At 38.4% G+C, this 20,163-nt stretch overlaps 1 protein-coding gene across 2 annotated transcripts in view; it reads right to left on the bottom strand.

Moving 5' to 3' along the window:
• Positions 1-20,163, bottom strand: part of LOC140732153 (contactin-associated protein-like 2) — a 1,811,541-nt gene that overhangs the window by 780,702 nt on the left and 1,010,676 nt on the right. For both annotated transcript variants that reach the window (XM_073054373.1, XM_073054374.1), the window contains exon 12: positions 14,024-14,143. In XM_073054373.1, the coding sequence (XP_072910474.1) occupies positions 14,024-14,143 (120 nt within the window). The remainder of the gene's footprint in view (positions 1-14,023; positions 14,144-20,163) is intronic.

Consider the following 20,163-nt stretch of genomic DNA (forward strand, 5'->3'; position numbering starts at 1 on the left):
TATACTGAGTCCCCTCACTCTGGTTCCCATCCATCCCCCTGCCTAATTAGGTTAAAACCTTCCCAACAGCTCTAACAAACCTGCCCATCAGAATATTGGTTCACCTCAGGTTCAGGTCCAACCCAACACTTTAGAACAGGTCACACAAATATATCAATAAAATGAAGGCTTTCATGCAATTAAGCCTTGCTGTTCAATTGTCCCAAACTCCTCAAACATTATCGATCTAATGAAAATACCATTCATTTTATTATTTCTTTGCAAGGAAATTGATGGATATATTGGGAGCATCTCCAGTTAAAGTTGCTCAAATCCAGCAATTGTTGGTATAATCTTATTTTTATTCTGTGAGAAAGGGCTTATGCTTCATTTTTTTCACTATAAACTATGAATTGAAACATATGAACCTGAAAATTATTGAAGATCCTGGGATTCATGTGATAAAATGGATTTTATTTTATTCAATCATTTTCTACAATGAGCTTGCTCTCAACTGTATTTTGAAGTTTGTTTTTCAATTGTTTGCTGTTATTTGAGTGGTTGGGGTTGTCTGTAGTTGCTTCTTGTATGTTATGAGATTCCTGATTGACGTACCTTTATTACAACTCTCAAATGATGGACTCACAACCATGGGAATGAACCACCAGGTGAGAACCTTCATCTTAGGAAGTTTGGGGCTACTGAGACAACTATAAGAAATGACAAAGTACTTAAACTGTATTTTTCTCTTCAGTAATGCAGGTTATTTTCTGAAATACAAAGCATATATCAAGAATAATGTCTCATGTTTGTTCAGTATCTTGTGAACCGGATATAACACTACTGGGCTGCTGTTAAATTCCATTCATGATATGTTGAGGCTATGGGCTAAAGGCATAAACATTTTATTTCCCGCACTGTGAAGACTTCACAGAAGTAATTTGCTCTTTGTGATGAATGGTGCATGAGACAGAATGCAATATTTCAGTAGTTCACCACAGTGAATCAAGAATGCTCTTGAATCTAGTGAAAAAGAGGAGAAACTGGTCTTGCTCCAGTGAAAAAAAGAGTTGCATTATATCAGTCACTGAGACTAATGTTTTTCACAGCAATGATTTGATTTACAAAGAGGGGGAATCATTAAAACCAACTTCTCATACTTTTACACTGCATCATTGCCTTTGCTATCATGGAAAGATAGCACAAAGGGTTCATTTAATATCACATTTCCCTTGCGTGATAAAACTTCCTTAAAAAAGTTATTATCATGTAGTTTTTCCTTGTTTGTATTAAGGACTATACAAAACTGTGAAAATAACATAGTATTACCAAATCATCAGATTCTGATAGCCATGTTTTAAATATTCACAATGTCACAGAAGGAGGCTATTTGGTTCACTTGGTCCATTCTGGTTCCTATTAGATCAATAGAATCAGTCCAATTCACTTACCTATTTAGTTGAAACTCTGCAATTTAATTTTCCCTTTGATATTTTTTACTATGAAGTAATTTACAGTTGCCAATTAACAAACAAGTCGTCATTGGGGCATAGAAAGAAATCAGAGCACTTGGAGGTTAAAAAAAAGTAGGGTCATGAGATGTGCAAACTCCACACGGACAGCACCCAAGGTCCGGATTGAGTGAAATCTCTGGAACTGTGAGACAGCATACATACAAGTGTTACACATCTGCAATGCAGCCTATCCTCAGTGACCAGCATGACTAACATTTCATAGCAATTATTGTGCAGGTGATTTTGTTTTCTAGGAACAGATGGGTTAAAAAAATGCCAGGATTGCTCATGTAAACTCAGAAAGAAATAAACTATTTAAAAAAATCTAAATACGAAAAAAAACTACTGGAAACAAACTTTATCGCATAGAAATAGAAAGTAGAATGATTACACTTTTAGATGCAGACCTCAAACAATTCCACAAAAGAAATGATGAAAATACAACCTATCTTAATGTTTTACAGGCTCTGCTGAATAATTACAGAAGTTACTAAAATATTATCAATTTCTCTTCATTATAATTTCCAAATGTATCAATTTCACTTCTGATTGTATGCAAATTTCTTTTTATTGAGCATGTATCTAGCTCCACTGATTTAATTTAAAGATACTTTGAATATTTGCAGCTGTGGGAAAATTCTCAGTTTCATGGCTGACAGCATTAGATTGTACTGATAAATCACAATCAAATAACATTGCAGTGGGAAAGACTTTCTTTCTGCTCTTGCATATTAGATACTGCAGAAGATACTTCCAGAAATCAGACACAGAGAAGTGAGGGGGAATGTTTCTGAGCAGCTATATCAAAGCAAGAGAATATAAAATAAATGGTAAGGCATTGACGAACAGACAGACTTTGAAGTACATTTTTTTACAGATTCTTAAAAGCAGCAGGACAAGTCAATAAGGCAGTTAAAACAGCATATGGAATACCTTCCGTTATTTGCCTGCTGTCAAATCTGCTTTTTGTTTTCACCTTCTCTTTCACTTAAATTTTTTGTTCTGTTGTTCCCATTGAGCTGAGATGTTTTTTTCAATGCTGAGCCATAAAACACAAGACTGTGAAAAACAGGTGGAGGAGCAGTCTATTTGGTCCTTCATTTCAAACACGGCTGATCTATTCTGCATCATTCCCATTTTCCTGTCTATATGTGCAGCCGCAGGAGATGGCTGAAATTTTTAATGTACTATACTGCATTTCTCTCACTAAGGAGAATATTGTGGATGCCATATAAATGTGGATAAGTAGTGTGGTCTTGGATCATATGCATATTACAAGGAAGGAGGAATCAACAAAACCCCAGGGCTTGGCCTAGTTTATGCCCTGGCCTTATGGGAAGCCAGGGAATAAATTGTAGAGGTCCTTGTGGAGATGTTTGCTTTACCATTAGTCACTGACAAAGTTGCAGAAGACTGAGGATGGCTAATGGTGTTCCATTGTTCAAGGAGAGTTACAAGGACAGGCCAGGGAACTACAGGCCCATGATTCTGACTACACTTGTGGGGAAGTTTCTGGAGGGAATTATGAGGGAGAAGATCTACCATCACTTGTTCAGTCAAGGCCTAATTAGGAATAGTCAACAAGTGAGAGGTCATATCCGCCAAATCTTTTGAAGCTTTTCAAAGAGGTAATTAAAGTGATAGATGACGATAGGGCAGTATAGACATTATTAAGGCCTTTGAGAAGGTTCAGCATGGCTGGTTGATCTGGCATGGGATTCAGGGGGTCCTAGTGATAATGGGACTTGGGTTGATGATAGGAAGCAGAGGGTGATGGTTGAAGTGATGCACCTTTGACTGTCAAACCAGATTAGGACTCGTACAGTGATGGGTGATGTGGAACAGAGGGACCTGGGAGTTCAAGTGCACAGTTCACTGAAAGCGACAATATGGGTAGATATGGTGGCGAAGAAGGATTTAGCATGTTGACCTTCATCAGATAGGGCACTAAGCTTCGGGGTAGGGACTTTATGTTGCAGTTACAAAAGTTGTTGGTAAGGCTACACAGAGTATTGTGTGCCATTTTGGTCATCCCGTTATAGTTCAAAGTTCAAAGTAAATTTATTAACAATGTATGTAATGTATACCATGTACTACCTTGAGATTCATATAATAAATATGCAGCAGGTGTTAGATGTAGGAAAGGCATTGTCAAGCTGGAAAGGATATTGAAGATTGAGGTTGTTGCCTAGGCCAGTGGACCTGAGTTATGCTGGATATTTATTTTCTGCAGTGCAGGAGAATGAGGGGAGACCTCGTAGAAGTTTATAAAATCATGAGGGGTTTGGATAAGTGAATTATCATTATCTTTTCCAAAGGGTTAAAGAAGGCACAGAATCTAGACACTCCAAAACTGGAGAGTCAGATACAAGATAAGATGGCAGGGGTTTAAAAGAGATCTAAGAGGTAACTTCAGTACACAGTGGGAGATGAGTAACTGAAAGGAGTTGCCAGATGAAGCCGTTGAAGTGGGTACAATCGTGGCATTGGATAGATACATGCAGAGGATGGGCTTAGAATGGAGCTGTTATGGGCAAACATGGGCAACTGACACTATCAGAGAGGATGTTGTGGTTAGCATGAACCACTCAGGCCTGTGTCTATGCTGTATTACACAACAACTTGATTCCTACACCCACTGACTCACCTAATACTCAGAAGTCTGTCCCCCAGGGATGTGTGCTGAGCCAATTGCTATACACTCTGCTCACACATAACTACAAAGGCAACACCTAAGCAATCACATCAAGTTCGCCGATGACACCACAGTGGTGGGACTCATCAACAACAACGATGAGACGACCTAGAGAGAGGAGGTGGAAGAGTTGGAAGCCTGGTGCCAGGCAAGTAACCTCCTCATCAATGTCAACAAGACAAAGGAGATGATTATCGACATCAAGAGAACTCGTACCACTCATACCCCACTTTACACTTTCAGCACAGCAGTGTAAACTATGAGCAGTCTCAAACTCCTGGGAGTACCTTATCACACAAGCTCTCATGATTGCGCAACACATTCTACACAGTCAAGGAAGTTCATCAATGATCTGCTTTCTGAGGAGGTTGAAGAGAGCTGGACTTTGCGCATCCATATTCATGACATTCTACAGGTGCTCAGTAGAGAGCATCCTGACAAGCTGCATCACTGCACGGTACGGAAACTGTACTGTGGTGGATTGGAAGGCTCTATAACAGGTAGACAAAGGTGTCCAATGCATTACCGGCACCAGCCTACCCGTCATCAAGGACATATATACAAGAATGTGTAGAAAAGGGCCTGTAACATCATGAAGGATCCCGCCCACTCTGCTCATGGATTGTTTGCCCCATTCCCATCAAGGAGAAGGTTACGCAGCATCCATATCTGGGCCACCAGACTCAAAACAGTTACTTTCCCCAAGCAGCAAGCAGATCAACCCATCCACTAACACCAACACTACTTTATTGTTAACTTCCAGTCACCTTATGTACAGCCTTGTGTCACATAAAAAATCAATCTATGTATATAAACCATCTTATGTGTTTTTATTTATTACATTTTTTATTGTGTGTTCTTTATCATTTGTGTTTTTTTGTGTTGCAGTGGATCTCAAGTAACAATTCTTTTGTTCTTCTTTACACTTGTGTTCAGGAAATGATATTAACCAATCTGGTATCTTGAATCTTGAAGAATACATCTACTATCACTTTGTGGCTATCGCTGCTAAGCCAATGCTGAATCCAATTTACTACTTCATCCTGATTGTCCAGCAACTAAACCTACTGGACCAGCCTCCTATGTGGAACTTTTTCAAAAGCTTTGCTAAATTCCATGTGGACAACATTCATTGCCTTCCTTAATCAACTTCCACCAAAAAAAACTTTATAAGATTAGTTGGATGTGACCTACCATGCACAAAGCCATGTTGACTATTCTTAATCAGGTTCTGTCTAGCCAAATACTTATATATTCTGTGTTTTAGAATACCTTTCAATAATTTACCCACAACTGACAACAGACTCACCGGCTTATAATTTCTTGGCTTATTCTTTGAGCTTTTCTTGAACAACAGAACAATATTAACTATCCTCCAGCACGTTATCCATGGCTATAGACTTTCTAAATTCTTCAGCCACAGTCCCACAGCAATTTGGACACTACCCTCCCAGAAGGTCTAAGAGAACATCTTGTCAGGCCCTGGGTATTTATTCACCCTAACTTGACTAAAGAGTACAAACAACTCATCTTCTGTAATTTGGATATGTTCCATGGCCTCGCTATTATTTTGCTTCAGTTCTAAAGACTGTATCTGTCCTGAGTAAATACAGGTAAAATTTTAAAAAAAATTTCATTTAAGATCTTCACCATCTCTTTCAGCTCCATGCATAGATAACCACTCTGATTTTCAAGTGGACCAATTTTCTCTCTTGCTATCCTTTTGCTCCTAATGTATCTGTAGAAGAGCTTGCCATTCTCCTTCATAAAGTTTGCTCGAGCAACCTTATGCTTTTATTTAGTACTCCTGATTTCTCTTGCATTTCTTATACCCCTCAAGTGCCTCATTTGTTCCTTGTTGCCCATGCTTCGTATGAACCTCCTTTTTCTTCTTTACTAGGGCCTCACTATCCCTCTGAAAATTGAGGTTCCTTAAATTCGTTTGTCTTCCTTTTATTCTAACAGAAACTATAAACTCTGTAGTTCCAAAATTTCACTTTTGAAGGCCTTACCAAGCACACTTACCAGGCACACCTTTGCTAGAAAGCAACCTATCCCAATCCACACTTTTTAGATTCTTTCTGATACCATCAAGATTGGCCTTTCTCCAATTTAGCATCTCAACCCGACACCAATTCTATCCTTCTCCATAATTATTTTGAAACTAATAAAATTATGATCACAAGATGCAAAGTGTTCCCCCACACACACTTCTGTCACCTGCTCTGTCTCATTGCCTAATAGGAAAGCCAATATCATGCTCTTTCTAGTTGGGACCTCCATAAGTTGATTAAGGAAATTTTCCTGAACACATTTGACTAACTCCACGCATTAACTGGTTGAAAAATGTATTTCATTCCCTTTGGTCCTTCTACTATTACTTTAGATCCATGCCCCTAGATTCATGAACTCCATGTTAATAGATTTTCCTATTATGCTATTAATTTTAGCATAACCAACTTGTTCATATATTCTATACTTTACATAAAAAGGTAAACTTATTTCAAGTGTAATTTATAGACATTGCATGCTCCACCATTAACAATAGCAGAGTTACAACTCAGAATACCTTTAAGAGATTATTTTTGTTTGAAAGAAGAATAATTAAGGATAATATGCAAGGTAACAATTACACCAAAATGTAGCTTTTCCAAAAAAAAAAGAGCACAGCAGCTATAAATCATTTTGACAAAACTTTTATAATTTTTTTTCACTTTGTATGTTCGCAAAGTAAGCTAGAGGAGGAAAACATGTTGCCCTGTGACAGCTCCCAGTGTGATGAACATTGTTCCGGTTAAAAAAACACCGGAAATCCCCTCTAACCCATTACTTTCTGAATTGTGATGGCGAAAACTGTCCCCTATCTTTTTGCATTATTCACTGTACCCTCTCAGTTCATCTGTGTAACAACCTGCATTCTCAATATTCACAAGACACTATGACCTATGGTGTCCTACCAAATAAAGGAGGACTTTTAAGCACATTCTCATTTTCTAATTGAATTGGTAACTGAGATTTTCTCTGTGGATTTAATTTCCTCTACAAAATCTTCACAGATTTAATTATAATTGCTGCCAGCAGAGAACTAACAATGTAATAGGAAAATTAGACTTTGGCTAATTACTTTACTGAAAATTTTCACTCTTCTATTTATAACTGGGAACTGAATGCTGCTTTAATTAATTGTGTAGTGCCTTATCTGCAAGTGATAAATTTGATAAGAACAGTTGGTATCATTGACAGCAGAAATCAGAGAAAACTTGTTGTGGGGCAGTAATAGATATGCTAATCTCCCCAGCCTTATCATGACGTGTGTAGTTAGTGATGGAGAATGCTTTAGCCTCAGTGCATTTCCATTGCATAAGCAAGTCAGATTAATTATGTCTCTACAAATATGGGACAGAATTAGAACTAAACTTGATTGAATTAACTTCAAATTAGGCACTAATTAAGAACCAGTTGGTAAATACACAGCACATTTTGTATCACAATCTGAAAAGCATGGATTAGCATTCATGTGTGTTCTCACCCAAGTGCTAATTTCTCCAAACAGATACACTTTCCATGGAAAAGGGACAAATCGGAAGACCTGTTCCCTATACTCTCCTTTCTGTTTGAATCTGTTAGCAGGATGTGGTCATCATTAATAGTGGCTGACCCTAATCGCCCCGTAAGTGAGGAGAGCACTTGGTGAATCTGCGGTCATGTACAAACCAGACTAGAAAAAGGTGGCAGATTTGCTCACTGAATGGATGAGTTTTAAAGAAAATCTAGGTCTATTTAATTAATTGAATTTAAATTCCTTTGGCTGCAATAGTGCGATTCCAGCTCATGTCACTGGATCGGTGATCCAGAACTCTGTCTGCTTGTCCAGCAAATTAATCACTGTGCTACTGTCACCCCTCTTCCACAATTAACCATTTATGGCTTAGTGCAGATTTGGAAGCAGGATCATTCTCAACAGGAGGCAATTACAACTCCTTTAATAAATCATTGTACAGTTTAAAAATAAACAAATAAGGTAATTCTATTTATCACTTGTTCTTAGTAACTGTGAGTACTTCAATTACATCTTTTTGAAATGGGATTCCAACACTGAAACTAAAATGTTCTATCTCAAAGTGATAAAATATGTCTGAAAATTTAATCGGTAAGGGCACAACCAGTTGTGTGCCATGGGAGTAAACAGCTTTCTCAGATCTCATTTACCTCAAAGCGGGCCAGGAAAGTTTGATTGCATTAGTTGTTCTTGTCCATTGGCATATACCTATATTTGAATTAAACTTTAACAGGATCATTATATTTGTTCAATAAGCTATAGCTCAACTTTTAGGCATGTAATTTTGTATTATATTTAATTAAGCTAGAGAGGCTTATGATGATGAAACTATTGGAAATAAGACTCCACTTGTTGAAACATGAAATTACTATGAACATCTCATTGCCTTTTTTTCCACCAACAATAATAGCAGCATTGTAATCAGGTTGCTGGGTTAGCTGCCACAGTTCTGACATTTTTAATCGGTACAGGAAAAAGTTACTGGACAAACTATGGGCTCATGGAGAACAAACCGATAACTGGACAACACGCAGAGTAGAGGAGAGATAAATAAGCAACCTTCAGGTTGCAAGCTATGACTAGTGGAGTGCAGTAAGGACCAGAGGCTGTTTAAAAATTCCCTTAATGACTTTGATGAAGGAAGAGGGTAGTGTACCAATTTTCTGGTGATAAAAAGAGAACTGGGAGACAGCTGTGAAGCAAAAAGAGCTCTGAACAGAATAGAGACAGACTGAAAGGCTGGACAAATCAATGGCATATTGAAGGAAATCTGGGGTTATTCAGTCCGGTACAATTACTGAAAGCAGAATATTTTACAAATAGTGTAGACTACTAAGAGGGATGAAAAGTTAGCTTGCAGGGTCAGCAACTAGTTATGAAGGCATATTGAACATGGCCTTTATTGTAAGAGGGATGGAGCAAAAGAGCAAGGGGGTCCTATTACAGCTTCAGAAAGCATTAATAAGATTTACTGGAGTTTGGATTCTTACAAAACATTTTTGCCTCCTTATTTAAGCAAGCATATACCTGTAGTAGAAGTAGTGCAACAAAGCTTCACTAAAGTAATACCCAAGGTGAAGAGGTTCCTTTATGAGGCATGTAAATTAATCATATGTCATCTGGAATTAAAAGAACATTTGTGGATTTCACAGGATTAAACCTGCTGAGATTGCCTGGAACTAGGGAACATAATAAAAGGATATTGTGCCAGCCATGTAAAACTAATATGAGAAATTTCTTAGACTTTTGTGAATTCTTTGGAATTCTCTACCACAGAAGGTAAAGGGTGCAGAGAAATACAGTATATTCATTACTGAGAAAGGTAGATTTGTTATTCATTTTCAATTATTTTAGTGTATAGAGTAATCCAGGTTTACAAGGATCAGGCAGAAAAGTGGAGCTGAGATTCAGAACAAACCACCTGTGACCGCAATAAGTCATACAGCAGGCTCCAGGGTCTGCATGGTCACTTGCTCCTTTTTATTATAATCTTATACATTATATGTTTATTCTTTTGTGGCATTAATGTTTGCTTGTTTACACTGAGTGGTGATTCACAGATTTTATTTGCAGATGGTGAAGTTATGAATATCTCAGAAAAGGAGAAGAGTCAAAAGAACAAGTAGTTGTACCCATTCTGCTATTCTTCATCATGATTATTGGGTTGGATTGTGCTTGATCTAAACAGCTACACCTATGCATTCTTCATCTCATCCCTGTACTGAAACTATGGCTACACTGACCTTTGCAGCCATATTGCTCCAAATAAAACATTTCTTCCACAGCCGTCAACCAGGTGGAAAGGGCCACAAATGGAGACCAGGTCTCTTGACAAAGCATCTTAAGTGCCCCAACTCTGGCATTGCTCTTGCGGTCTTTGGCATATTATCCTATTGAATAATTTTACATTGCTTTGATAATTAGAGACATTTAATATCTATAGAATTAGTTTAAGCAACTTTAAAAATTACTTCATAAAATTATGGACTCAAACACACATTAAACTACTTGGAAATGTAAATATAAACTGAAATGATGGGGGGGAAAAGAAACAAATTTACAAAGATCAGGGAATTCTGTTAGACGGGTGGGGTTGCACACCATGTGTGAGGAGAAGCTGAAGGGGGGCAGATACAGAATCTATCCGGCTCCTGAGTTCAGTAGGTTATGTAATTCAATGGTGAATTCAAAAATTGAGTGACCATCAGATTTGGTAAATTGAGGCTGCAGTGCACATGTTTAGGAGTCTAGAACCTGCTTATAGGTATACTGCAGCTAGCTAGCCTTCATGACAGAAATTGTGGTTGGTCATTACTCTGGTCTGCTTTCTTTTTTTTTCAATTGCATGAAAGTTTCCAACTCTCATCATTAAATATTTAAAACAAAAGGTGTTGGTTGAGCAATCTATAATAATATTAGCAATACATTTTGGTCTGTCATTCATAGGATGTGGCATGATTTCCTTTCCTTAGTTTCCACTGTTTGGTCATGCTATAAGGCTGCATTTATTGCCTATTATTAGGTGGCCCTGAAAGCAGGAGGCTGAGCTGCCTTCTTGGACTTCCACACTGAACCTCATGGTGATCATGTGAGGTAAAAGAGAACAGGATTCTAAATGTGCAATGTCACAGGAATGATGATATTTATCCAAGTCAGGAAGATGAGTTTTTCATAAGAACTTGATAGTGATATTTTTCCTCTTGTCCTTTGAAATAGAAGAAATCACAGAAGACAGAAATGTTGTCAAAATATATTTAATGAGTTGATCCTATGATCCTATAATGGATAAAGTGTGAACAAGGACAATGTAATAGCGATGAGGGCTCTGGATATTGATTCAAGCAGCAAGCACATTGATCTGGCAAATTTCTGTGGCCTGAATACTGTTGAGCTTCTTGAATGTTGTTGAATGCGCAGTCAGCCAAGTGAATACTGAGTATTTAATTCCCGGGTGAACCTTAAAAGTTGGAACAAACTGTGATGGATTGAGGGTTGAGTTATGCACAGCTTCAACATAGCTGTTGAAGCCATAGTATTTTTATCAGTGATGTGGTTAAATAGATGACCAAATTGTTGACAGTACAGATTTTGTCAATGACACTATTAAATGTCAAAATGAGTTGACTAAACTTTGACTTTTAGTAGATAGCCATAAACTGTCAGCAATATCCAGGACTTCAAATGACTATCCACCTTTCTTTTGAGTCAGGTGTGATTTTAACCACTGACTTAGGCATGGGCTCTTCATGATCTTGTTGACTCTTCCGTAGCTCAGTGGATCAAAATTACAATGAGACGAGGGAATTGTCTGCTGGAAATTAAATTGAACGCCCAGGATCAGATGAAACAATTGCTAAATCTTTCTACTACCATACTGATGCTTCTGAGGAGATTGACAGAACAGTAATTGACCAGGATAGGTTTATTTGTGCGTAAGACATATTTATCAGTCTTCCAAATTGTTATGCAAATACAAGTCTCAAAGCAGTATTGAAAATAGATAGGATGGGTCTACTGTGCAAACAGGATTTTGTCAAATACATGATATTTGTTGAAATGGTTATGGCTTTTCTTTTTAATGTTGTGAGGTGTATGAATACAAACAATACTGCATGGATGGAAACTTGCAAAATAAATCATTCATCTATTGTAGAATTTAGACAACTTTCATTATTCTTGTCCAGATGAGAGAAATTAAATCTATCCCTGTGGGGTGAATAGAACTGACTGCAGGCTGACAACTTTAATGGAAAGTAGAAGGATTCACTTAATGGTGCCAGCTGAAGGCCTTTGTAAACACTTCACTCATCTCTTATGCTCTAGTCTATTCCAAGGAAGGAGATTTTCACCAAGTTTCATCCTTCTGTTAATTTCCCAATAACCCACTACTATTTTAAATGGATTTGAATGAACTGTAGATCCTTGCTCAAAACCATTGGTTGTGGGACTTAGCAGGTTCAGTGAAAGCTGTTATTTTTCTGGGCACTGAGGAAACCTCATCACAGTGACTGAAATGTTCTACTGAGTAGTCAACTCAGAAGGTCTCTTGGGCCATGTCACTCAGCTGGCAGTGCCAAATGATGACAGCTTGACCCCAAATGATCAGTGAGGCCTTGAATAGTTCAGGGCTGTTCTAATCTTCAGAACCTTGCACTCCACATAAGGTTGTTGTCAGTTAGTGAGCCCAGGATTACAACCATCTTTTTAAGTGAGACAACAGACACACAAATGTCTAGTCTACTTACTGGAGGAAATGCAGAATCACTGCCTCAGAACATAACTGAGAGAAAAAAATTATCGTAGGTACTACTGACCATCGTGCTTTCTTACTTTACTTTTATAGTCACAAAGACATACAGCTAGAAAACAAGCCTTTCTGCCTAACTCATCCACACTGACCAAGACTAGGTTTCCTGAGGTGGTCCTGTTTGCCTGTTTTCAGTGGTATATATGATATTTTCTTGCTCAATTATATTCTTAATTAGTGATTCTGTATCCTCTTCCGTAAGGTCCCTGGAAGTATGGGAATAAACATGATTAACTGTGCATCATGAGTGATATAGAGTTAGGCAATATTAAGTGGGCATTTTGATGGTTGTAGATTAATACACTTGACCATATAAAATGTTATTTCCTCAGTTTTGCTTCTGCTTTCATTCTGATTTATGCTTTACCCTATATCCATTAGTCACAACTCCATTGCCAATCTCACCGAGAAAGTGTATGGGGACACCAATTCAGATTTGGATGTCCAGTGTTCTGGGGCTTTGGAGATCCCAAAGAGGTTTCAAGTTCCATGCAGAACTCATTGTTGCAATTGATGGAGATGGATAGATAGGCTACTAGTTTGATTCCCTTTCTTCCTGTAAAGAAGTACTACTGGCTTTGTGTTATCTGGAATGGAGCGTTCCTCCTGTGACATCCAGCTCTCAATCAAATATTTTCCAATACCAGTTAATCACCCTGTTGGATTCTTACACTTCATTCTTATGTTTCCTCCTCCTGCCTATTACTTTTCCATTGCCTTGCCACATGTCCATCTGATATGATTTCTTTAAGTAGTCTATGGTTTATACCTCCTTCCACCATATTTGAAATCAATCACAATTACTGCACTAACATTTTCTTTTTGAAACAGTAATTTTCTCATTCTACTTTTCAGGTTTTACATATTCCTTCCATTTCCTATACTGTTCAGGTCTGATCTAGAAGAAGAGACCTCCTTCCTCAAATACCAATTGAAGATGTCGATTGGAAGTAAAGGGTCATTTCACTTACAAATTCAAGCTGATCTGCTGAATAATTCTAGTATTTACAACCTTTTATTTAGAATTAATGTTACCTTTAAATAAAAACATTGTAGTATGTCAATGACCAATCTAATACACAAAAGGGATGTTATGTTATATCGATTTAAACAAAACTAAATTTTTACTCTTGAACTAATTAGATCAGCTTTGTCCATGCTTACCTCATATAGTTCATATATTAAATAAATAAAAGAAATTAATTTGAAAAGATGTGAAAATTGTAAACAAAAACTTCATTTGTGGGACAAAATGGATTAATGATTAAAAATTACGTATTCATGCATATGATAAAAGAAACATGCTGAGGAACAAAGAACTATTTTCTGTCAAAGTCTACAGCTTTGTGCAGTATATCTTTAGATAAACTAATAAATGATATCTGATTCAAATGAATATTGAAGATGAAATTGGAAGGTTATACAAGGTCATTCATATTTGTTGGGTGGTTAGGTGCTGATTGTGTTACCTGTCATGTTGCAGTAGACTTTGAATGGTCCTAGAGGGCCACTGCCATCAGGATCTATCCAGTAAGAATCAGACGTTTTGCCGAGGTGCTTATACGCCTCACAGGACTGTTCATAAATAGCTGGAATAGAACACAAAATGAGTTGAACTGAAGCCCCTCTGTAATTTAAAAGAACTGAGTAAACACTGCAAGCTGCCAAGATAAGATTAAAAAAAAATCAAAGCAAATAAGGCAATGACCTTGATACAACAGGAGAGCTTTATTCAAATGTTCACTAATTAAAATCTCTGAGAGTGTTCTATTTGAGCAACATATTGGTACAATCTTACCTGCACACATTTTTACTGTTACTCAAGCTCCTGTATTTTTCTTAATTGACATAAGAGAATGAATATATGTATTTAAGTTGAAAGAGTTTCTTCAGGATATCAAAATACTCATGGTTCTTGTAACAATGAGTCACAGAAGCATGAAGGCCAGAAACAGGACCATGCCAACCATTGTACTTGCCTTTACTAATCCTGCTTACCTGCATTTGGTCTACAGCCTTCTATGCCTTTGCTCTTTCAGTGTTGTGAGAGTACTTACTGCTGATTGCTTCTTAGCAAAAAGATATCCCGCTCAGATCCCAATGAATCCCTCTCACCTTGTAGAATGCTTTAGACATCCCCATAAGGAAAGGATGCTTACTATGTGCCCATCTATTCCCCCTTATAATTTGAAACCCTCTATCAAGATTCAAGATTGTTTATAGTGATTCTTCAGTATGAATGTAGAGGAGAATGAAACAATTGTTACTCTGGATTTCATTCAGCATTAAAACCACAGTAAGCATTAAAAAAAATTACAAAAACAAAAAACAAACACACATGCACTAAATATATAAGCAATCCTATAAAACAGGATGTAGAAGTAACTACTTATACATAGACTGATTATATGTACATAGAGTGACACTGTGTATGAGGGGAGTGGTCAGCTGGGTAAACAGATGGAGGTGTTGATCAGCCTGATAGCTTAGGGGAAGTAACCATGTTTGAGTCTAATGGTCCTGGTGTGGATGCTGCATAGCCTCTTCCTGATGGGAGTGGGACAAACAGTCCATGGACATCCTTCACACGAGGAGAAGAAAATCCAAGCAGTTCAAGCTCTCTTTATAACGACCTGATACATCCCAGGCCACATCCTTCTGCGACCCCTTTTACACAATCACATCCTTTCCAAATTAGAAATGCACGCCGAGCATTGATGAACCAATGCTGTACAACGGTGTTAAACAAACTTAATTTACATCAGCGTTTCACAGCCAAATGAATAGGAATATATCAGCACAGGCCAGGTTCAAAGACATGTTCCAGTGATAAAAGTACATTTTAACACACTTCAATAACAAACGTTAACTACATTTCCAGCTTTCAAGGATATGGTTTTTATATATAATATTTTCTGAAATCATAACTCTTTTGTTAGTGCTTATATTTCAGAAAACATAATGACCAGATGATGCAATCAAATTTATCATCGAGCCACATTACATAATTTCACAGCGAAACAAACTTCAGTTTTCTAGATGACCATCCTGACAAATATAAAACCTTCAACTGGAACTGAAAACAGCATTATATTGCATAATTTATTTTATATAAGATGCAAAATTAATGAAAATAAATGATAATGTACTACTCCAAATGCCAGTAAAATGTTCAGATTAAGCCATTTCTCCAGCTGTGCAGAGTGTAACAGAAACTACAACTGTAAATCAAATTATATAATTGGGTCTAAGTTTAGGTAATGAACAAATCACAGAAATCTGTGCTTGTTTTCAAAATGTATTTTGTCTGTTCATATCTTTTCAAGTTCTACCTTCATGCTAAGTGCACTTGTGTTCACTGGTGGGAAGCTTAGATAAAAAAAGAAACTTGCTGAGCTTCTGTATCCTTGAGGTGCAGTGAGATATCTGTGGTCAATAGGCATCAGGTTCCTGGGTGTCAGCGTGTTGGAGGATCTATTCTGGGAGTAGCTTGTAGATGCACCCAGGAACTTGGAGCTGCACACCCCGACTTTGAGAGCAAGGCTGTTCTTATGGCACCACTTAGCCAGATCTTGTGCACCTCATTGGCTCCATTGTGATTCAGCCTACAAATATTCTCTGCTTGAAGAACTCAACAAATCAGGCAGCATCTATAGAGGGGGATAAACAGCCAATACTTCAGGTCAAGGTCTTTTTGTCAGGACTAATGAATAGTCGCAGCTCAAATGTCGACTCCTTATTCCCCTACAGAGATGCTGCCTCCAACATTTTTTTCAAAGTTCATATATGTCACCATATACAACCCTGAGATTGAATTGAATTGACTTTGTTACTTACATCCTTCATTTACATGCGGAGTAAAAATCTTTATGTTACATTTCCGTCTAAATGTGCAATGTGTAATTTGTAGTAGTACTTTATAATAAGTAGTATGTACATCAAGATAGTCAATATAACATAGAAATACAGTATTGTCAGCATGAGTTAAGCAGTCTGATGGCCTGGTGGAAGAAGTTGTCCCGGAGCCTGTTGGTCCTGGCTTTTATGCTGCGGTATCGTTTCCTGGATGGTAGCAGCTGGAGCAGTTTGTGGTTGGGGTGACTTGGGTCCCCAATGGACTGTCTGCACCACTCACTGCAGAGTCCTGTGATTGAGGGAAATACAGTTTCCATACTAGGCAGTGATGCAGCCAGTCAGGATGTTCTCAATTGTGCCCCTATAGAAAGTTCTTAGGATTTGGGGACCCACACCAATCTTCTTCAACCGTCTGAGGTAAAAGAGGCACTTTGTGCCTTTTTCACCACACAGCCAGTATGTACAGACCACATGAGATCCTTGGTGATGTTTATGCCAAGGAACTTAAAGCTGTTCACCCTCTCAATCCTAGATCCATTGACATCAATAGGGGTTAGCCAGTCTCCATTCCTCCTGTAGTCCACAAACAGCTCCTTTGTTTTTTGCAACGTTGAGGGACAGTTTGTTTTCCATTACTTTTTGTAGGATATTCTGTTCAAGGGGATTGGTATTTCCATACCAGGCTGTGATGCAGGCTGTCAGTATACTCTTCACCACACATCTATAGAAGTTTCTCAAAGTTTTAGATGTGATGCCAAATCTTCACAAAATTCTAAGGAAGTAGACACGCTTTTGTGATTTCTTCATAATTTTATTTATGTGCTGGACCCAGGGCAGGTCCATTGAAATGATAACACTGAGAAATTTAAAGTTGCTGACCCTCTCCATCTCTGACCCTCCAATGAATACTACCTCATGGACCTCTGGTTAGCTCCTGATGAAATCAATAATCAGCTCCTTGGTCTTGCTGACGTTGAGTAAGGGGTTGTTGTCAGGGCACAACTCAGCCAGATTTTCAATTTCCCTCCTATATGCTGATTGATCAACACCTTTGATTCACCACTTACGACAAAGCTGTCATCAGCAAAGTTGAATGTGACATTGGAGCTGTGCTTAGCCATACTGTCATAAGTGTAAAGTGAGTAGAGCAGGGGGCTAAGCACACAGCCTTGTGGTGCACCTGTGCTGATGGAGATTGTGGAGGAGATGTTATTGTCAATCTGAACTGACTGGGATCTAGAAGTCAGGAAATCAATAATCTAGTTGCATAAGGATGTATTGAGGCTAAGCTTATTAATTAGTTTTGAGATGATGATGGTATTGAATGTCGAGTGATAGTCGATAAAGAGCGTCCTGATGTATGCAACTTTGAGCTTCGTTCTTTAGCCTCTGCCTGTCTGCAGATTGGAGAACAACCAGTGTCCCAAGGGGAGATATGTCAGAGCCAATGCACTCCACAGGAGGCAATGTTGCACGGTGTCCAGGCTGGAATTGGTGCTGCCCCCAGTGCTTGCTCAGCAGAAGACAAGCTGCATTGTGTTCAACTACAGAGACTCAGGGTCTTGGACTATATATTTTCTGTTTTACTGTACTTTATTGATATCCTATATGTACTTGCTATTTTATGATAGATAGATAGATAGATAGATAGATAGATAGATAGATAGATAGATAGATAGATAGATAGATAGATAGATAGATAGATAGATAGATAGATAGATAGATAGATAGATAGATACTTTATTCATCCCCATGGGGAAATTCAACTTTTTTCCAATGTCCCATACACTTGTTGTAGCAAAACTAATTACATACAATACTTAACTCAGTAAAAAATATGATATGCATCTAAATCACTATCTCAAAAAGCATTAATAATAGCTTTAAAAAGTTCTTAAGTCCTGGCGGTAGAATTGTAAAGCCTAATGGCATTGGGGAGTATTGACCTCTTCATCCTGTCTGAGGAGCATTGCATCGATAGTAACCTGTCGCTGAAACTGCTTCTCTGTCTCTGGATGGTGCTATGTAGAGGATGTTCAGAGTTATCCATAATTGACCGTAGCCTACTCAGCGCCCTTCGCTCAGCTACCGATGTTAAACTCTCCAGTACTTTGCCCACGACAGAGCCCGCCTTCCTTACCAGCTTATTAAGACGTGAGGCGTCCCTCTTCTTAATGCTTCCTCCCCAACACGCCACCACAAAGAAGAGGGCGCTCTCCACAACTGACCTATAGAACATCTTCAGCATCTCACTACAGACATTGAATGACGCCAACCTTCTTAGGAAGTACAGTCGACTCTGTGCCTTCCTGCACAAGGCATCTGTGTTGGCAGTCCAGTCTAGCTTCTCGTCTAACTGTACTCCCAGATACTTGTAGGTCTTAACCTGCTCCACACATTCTCCATTAATGATCACTGGCTCCATATGAGGCCTAGATCTCCTAAAGTATATGTGCCTTGTTCTGTGTATGACTGTTGGTATTGCGTTTTGCTGTATTCATGGGTAATGATGTGTGGTTGAATGACAATTGAACTTGAACTTGAAATTGAAATGATCAGATTTATCAAAATGCTGTCTGGGCATGGAACAGTAGGCATTCTTTATCTTAGTATTGCAGTGATCTAGTGTGCTGGGACCTCTGGTGCTACAGGTTATATGCTGATGGTAATTGCAGTGTTTTCAACAAACAAGCCCGGCTGAAATCCAAGACTGTGATTTAAAATGTGATGGGATAGACTGTTTCTTGTTTGAAGGTAACATCATGCAATATCTCAAGCAATTGATTATCATTGGCCACTGGTGGTATGTAAACTGCAATCAAGATTATGGAGGAGAATTCACAGGTAAGTACAACAGATGGCATTTGGTTGTTACAAACAAGAGAAAATCTGCGGATGCTGGAAAGCCACACAAAATGCTGGAGGAATTTAGCAGGCCAGGCAGCATCTAAGGAAAAAGTTCAGTTGAAGGGTTTCGGCCCAAACTGTCAACTGTACATTTTCCACAGATGCTGCCTGGCCTGCTGAGTTCCTCCAGCACTTTGTGGGTGTTGCTCGCATTTGATTGTTAGGTGTTCAAGTTCAGATGAACGTGAGTTTGACAAAACTGCCATATCGAAGAACCACTGAGCATTTACCATGAAACATACACCTCCACTTTTTGCCTTTTGTAATCAGCAGCTTGGTCTATCCTGTGAGTCAAGGAGCTTTTGGGTCTGATTGCTGTAACTGGTATATCTCAATTACACAAAAAAAAACACAACGATCTCTCATTTCCCTCTGATACAGCAACCTCGTTCCAAATTTTCTTCTCCAGCAATTGCACATTCTGGGTAGATGCTGGGTAGAGGCAATATCATTCCTCTGCATTTTGGCTTGTATGCATTGCTCAAGAATTTTAGCATTTGCTGAATTTCCTATGTTTTTTTAATATGCTCTGCTTTGTTGTCAGTATTTGTCTCCCACATCTTGATGTCAGCTTTCCTACTTCCCACTCTTGATATTGTCCCTGATATTTCCTCTTCTGAATGTGCCCTTAATCCTAATCTCCAATTCTCCAGACCCTGATATTCCTGAACTTTTGATGCCAATGCCTGGGTTATCTAAATTCCTAGTGTCAATAGCTGTCTTCATAAACCCTTGATATATATGATCTGTCTCAATGAACTCCTGATGCTGATGCCAACTCTCCAAAACCCTCTGTGTCTCTGGGTTGGTTTCCTGAAGCCTGGGTTTCTATGGCTAGCTTCCCCAA

Source organism: Hemitrygon akajei, chromosome 8 (assembly GCF_048418815.1).
Source record: "Hemitrygon akajei chromosome 8, sHemAka1.3, whole genome shotgun sequence".
Lineage (NCBI taxonomy): Eukaryota > Metazoa > Chordata > Chondrichthyes > Myliobatiformes > Dasyatidae > Hemitrygon > Hemitrygon akajei.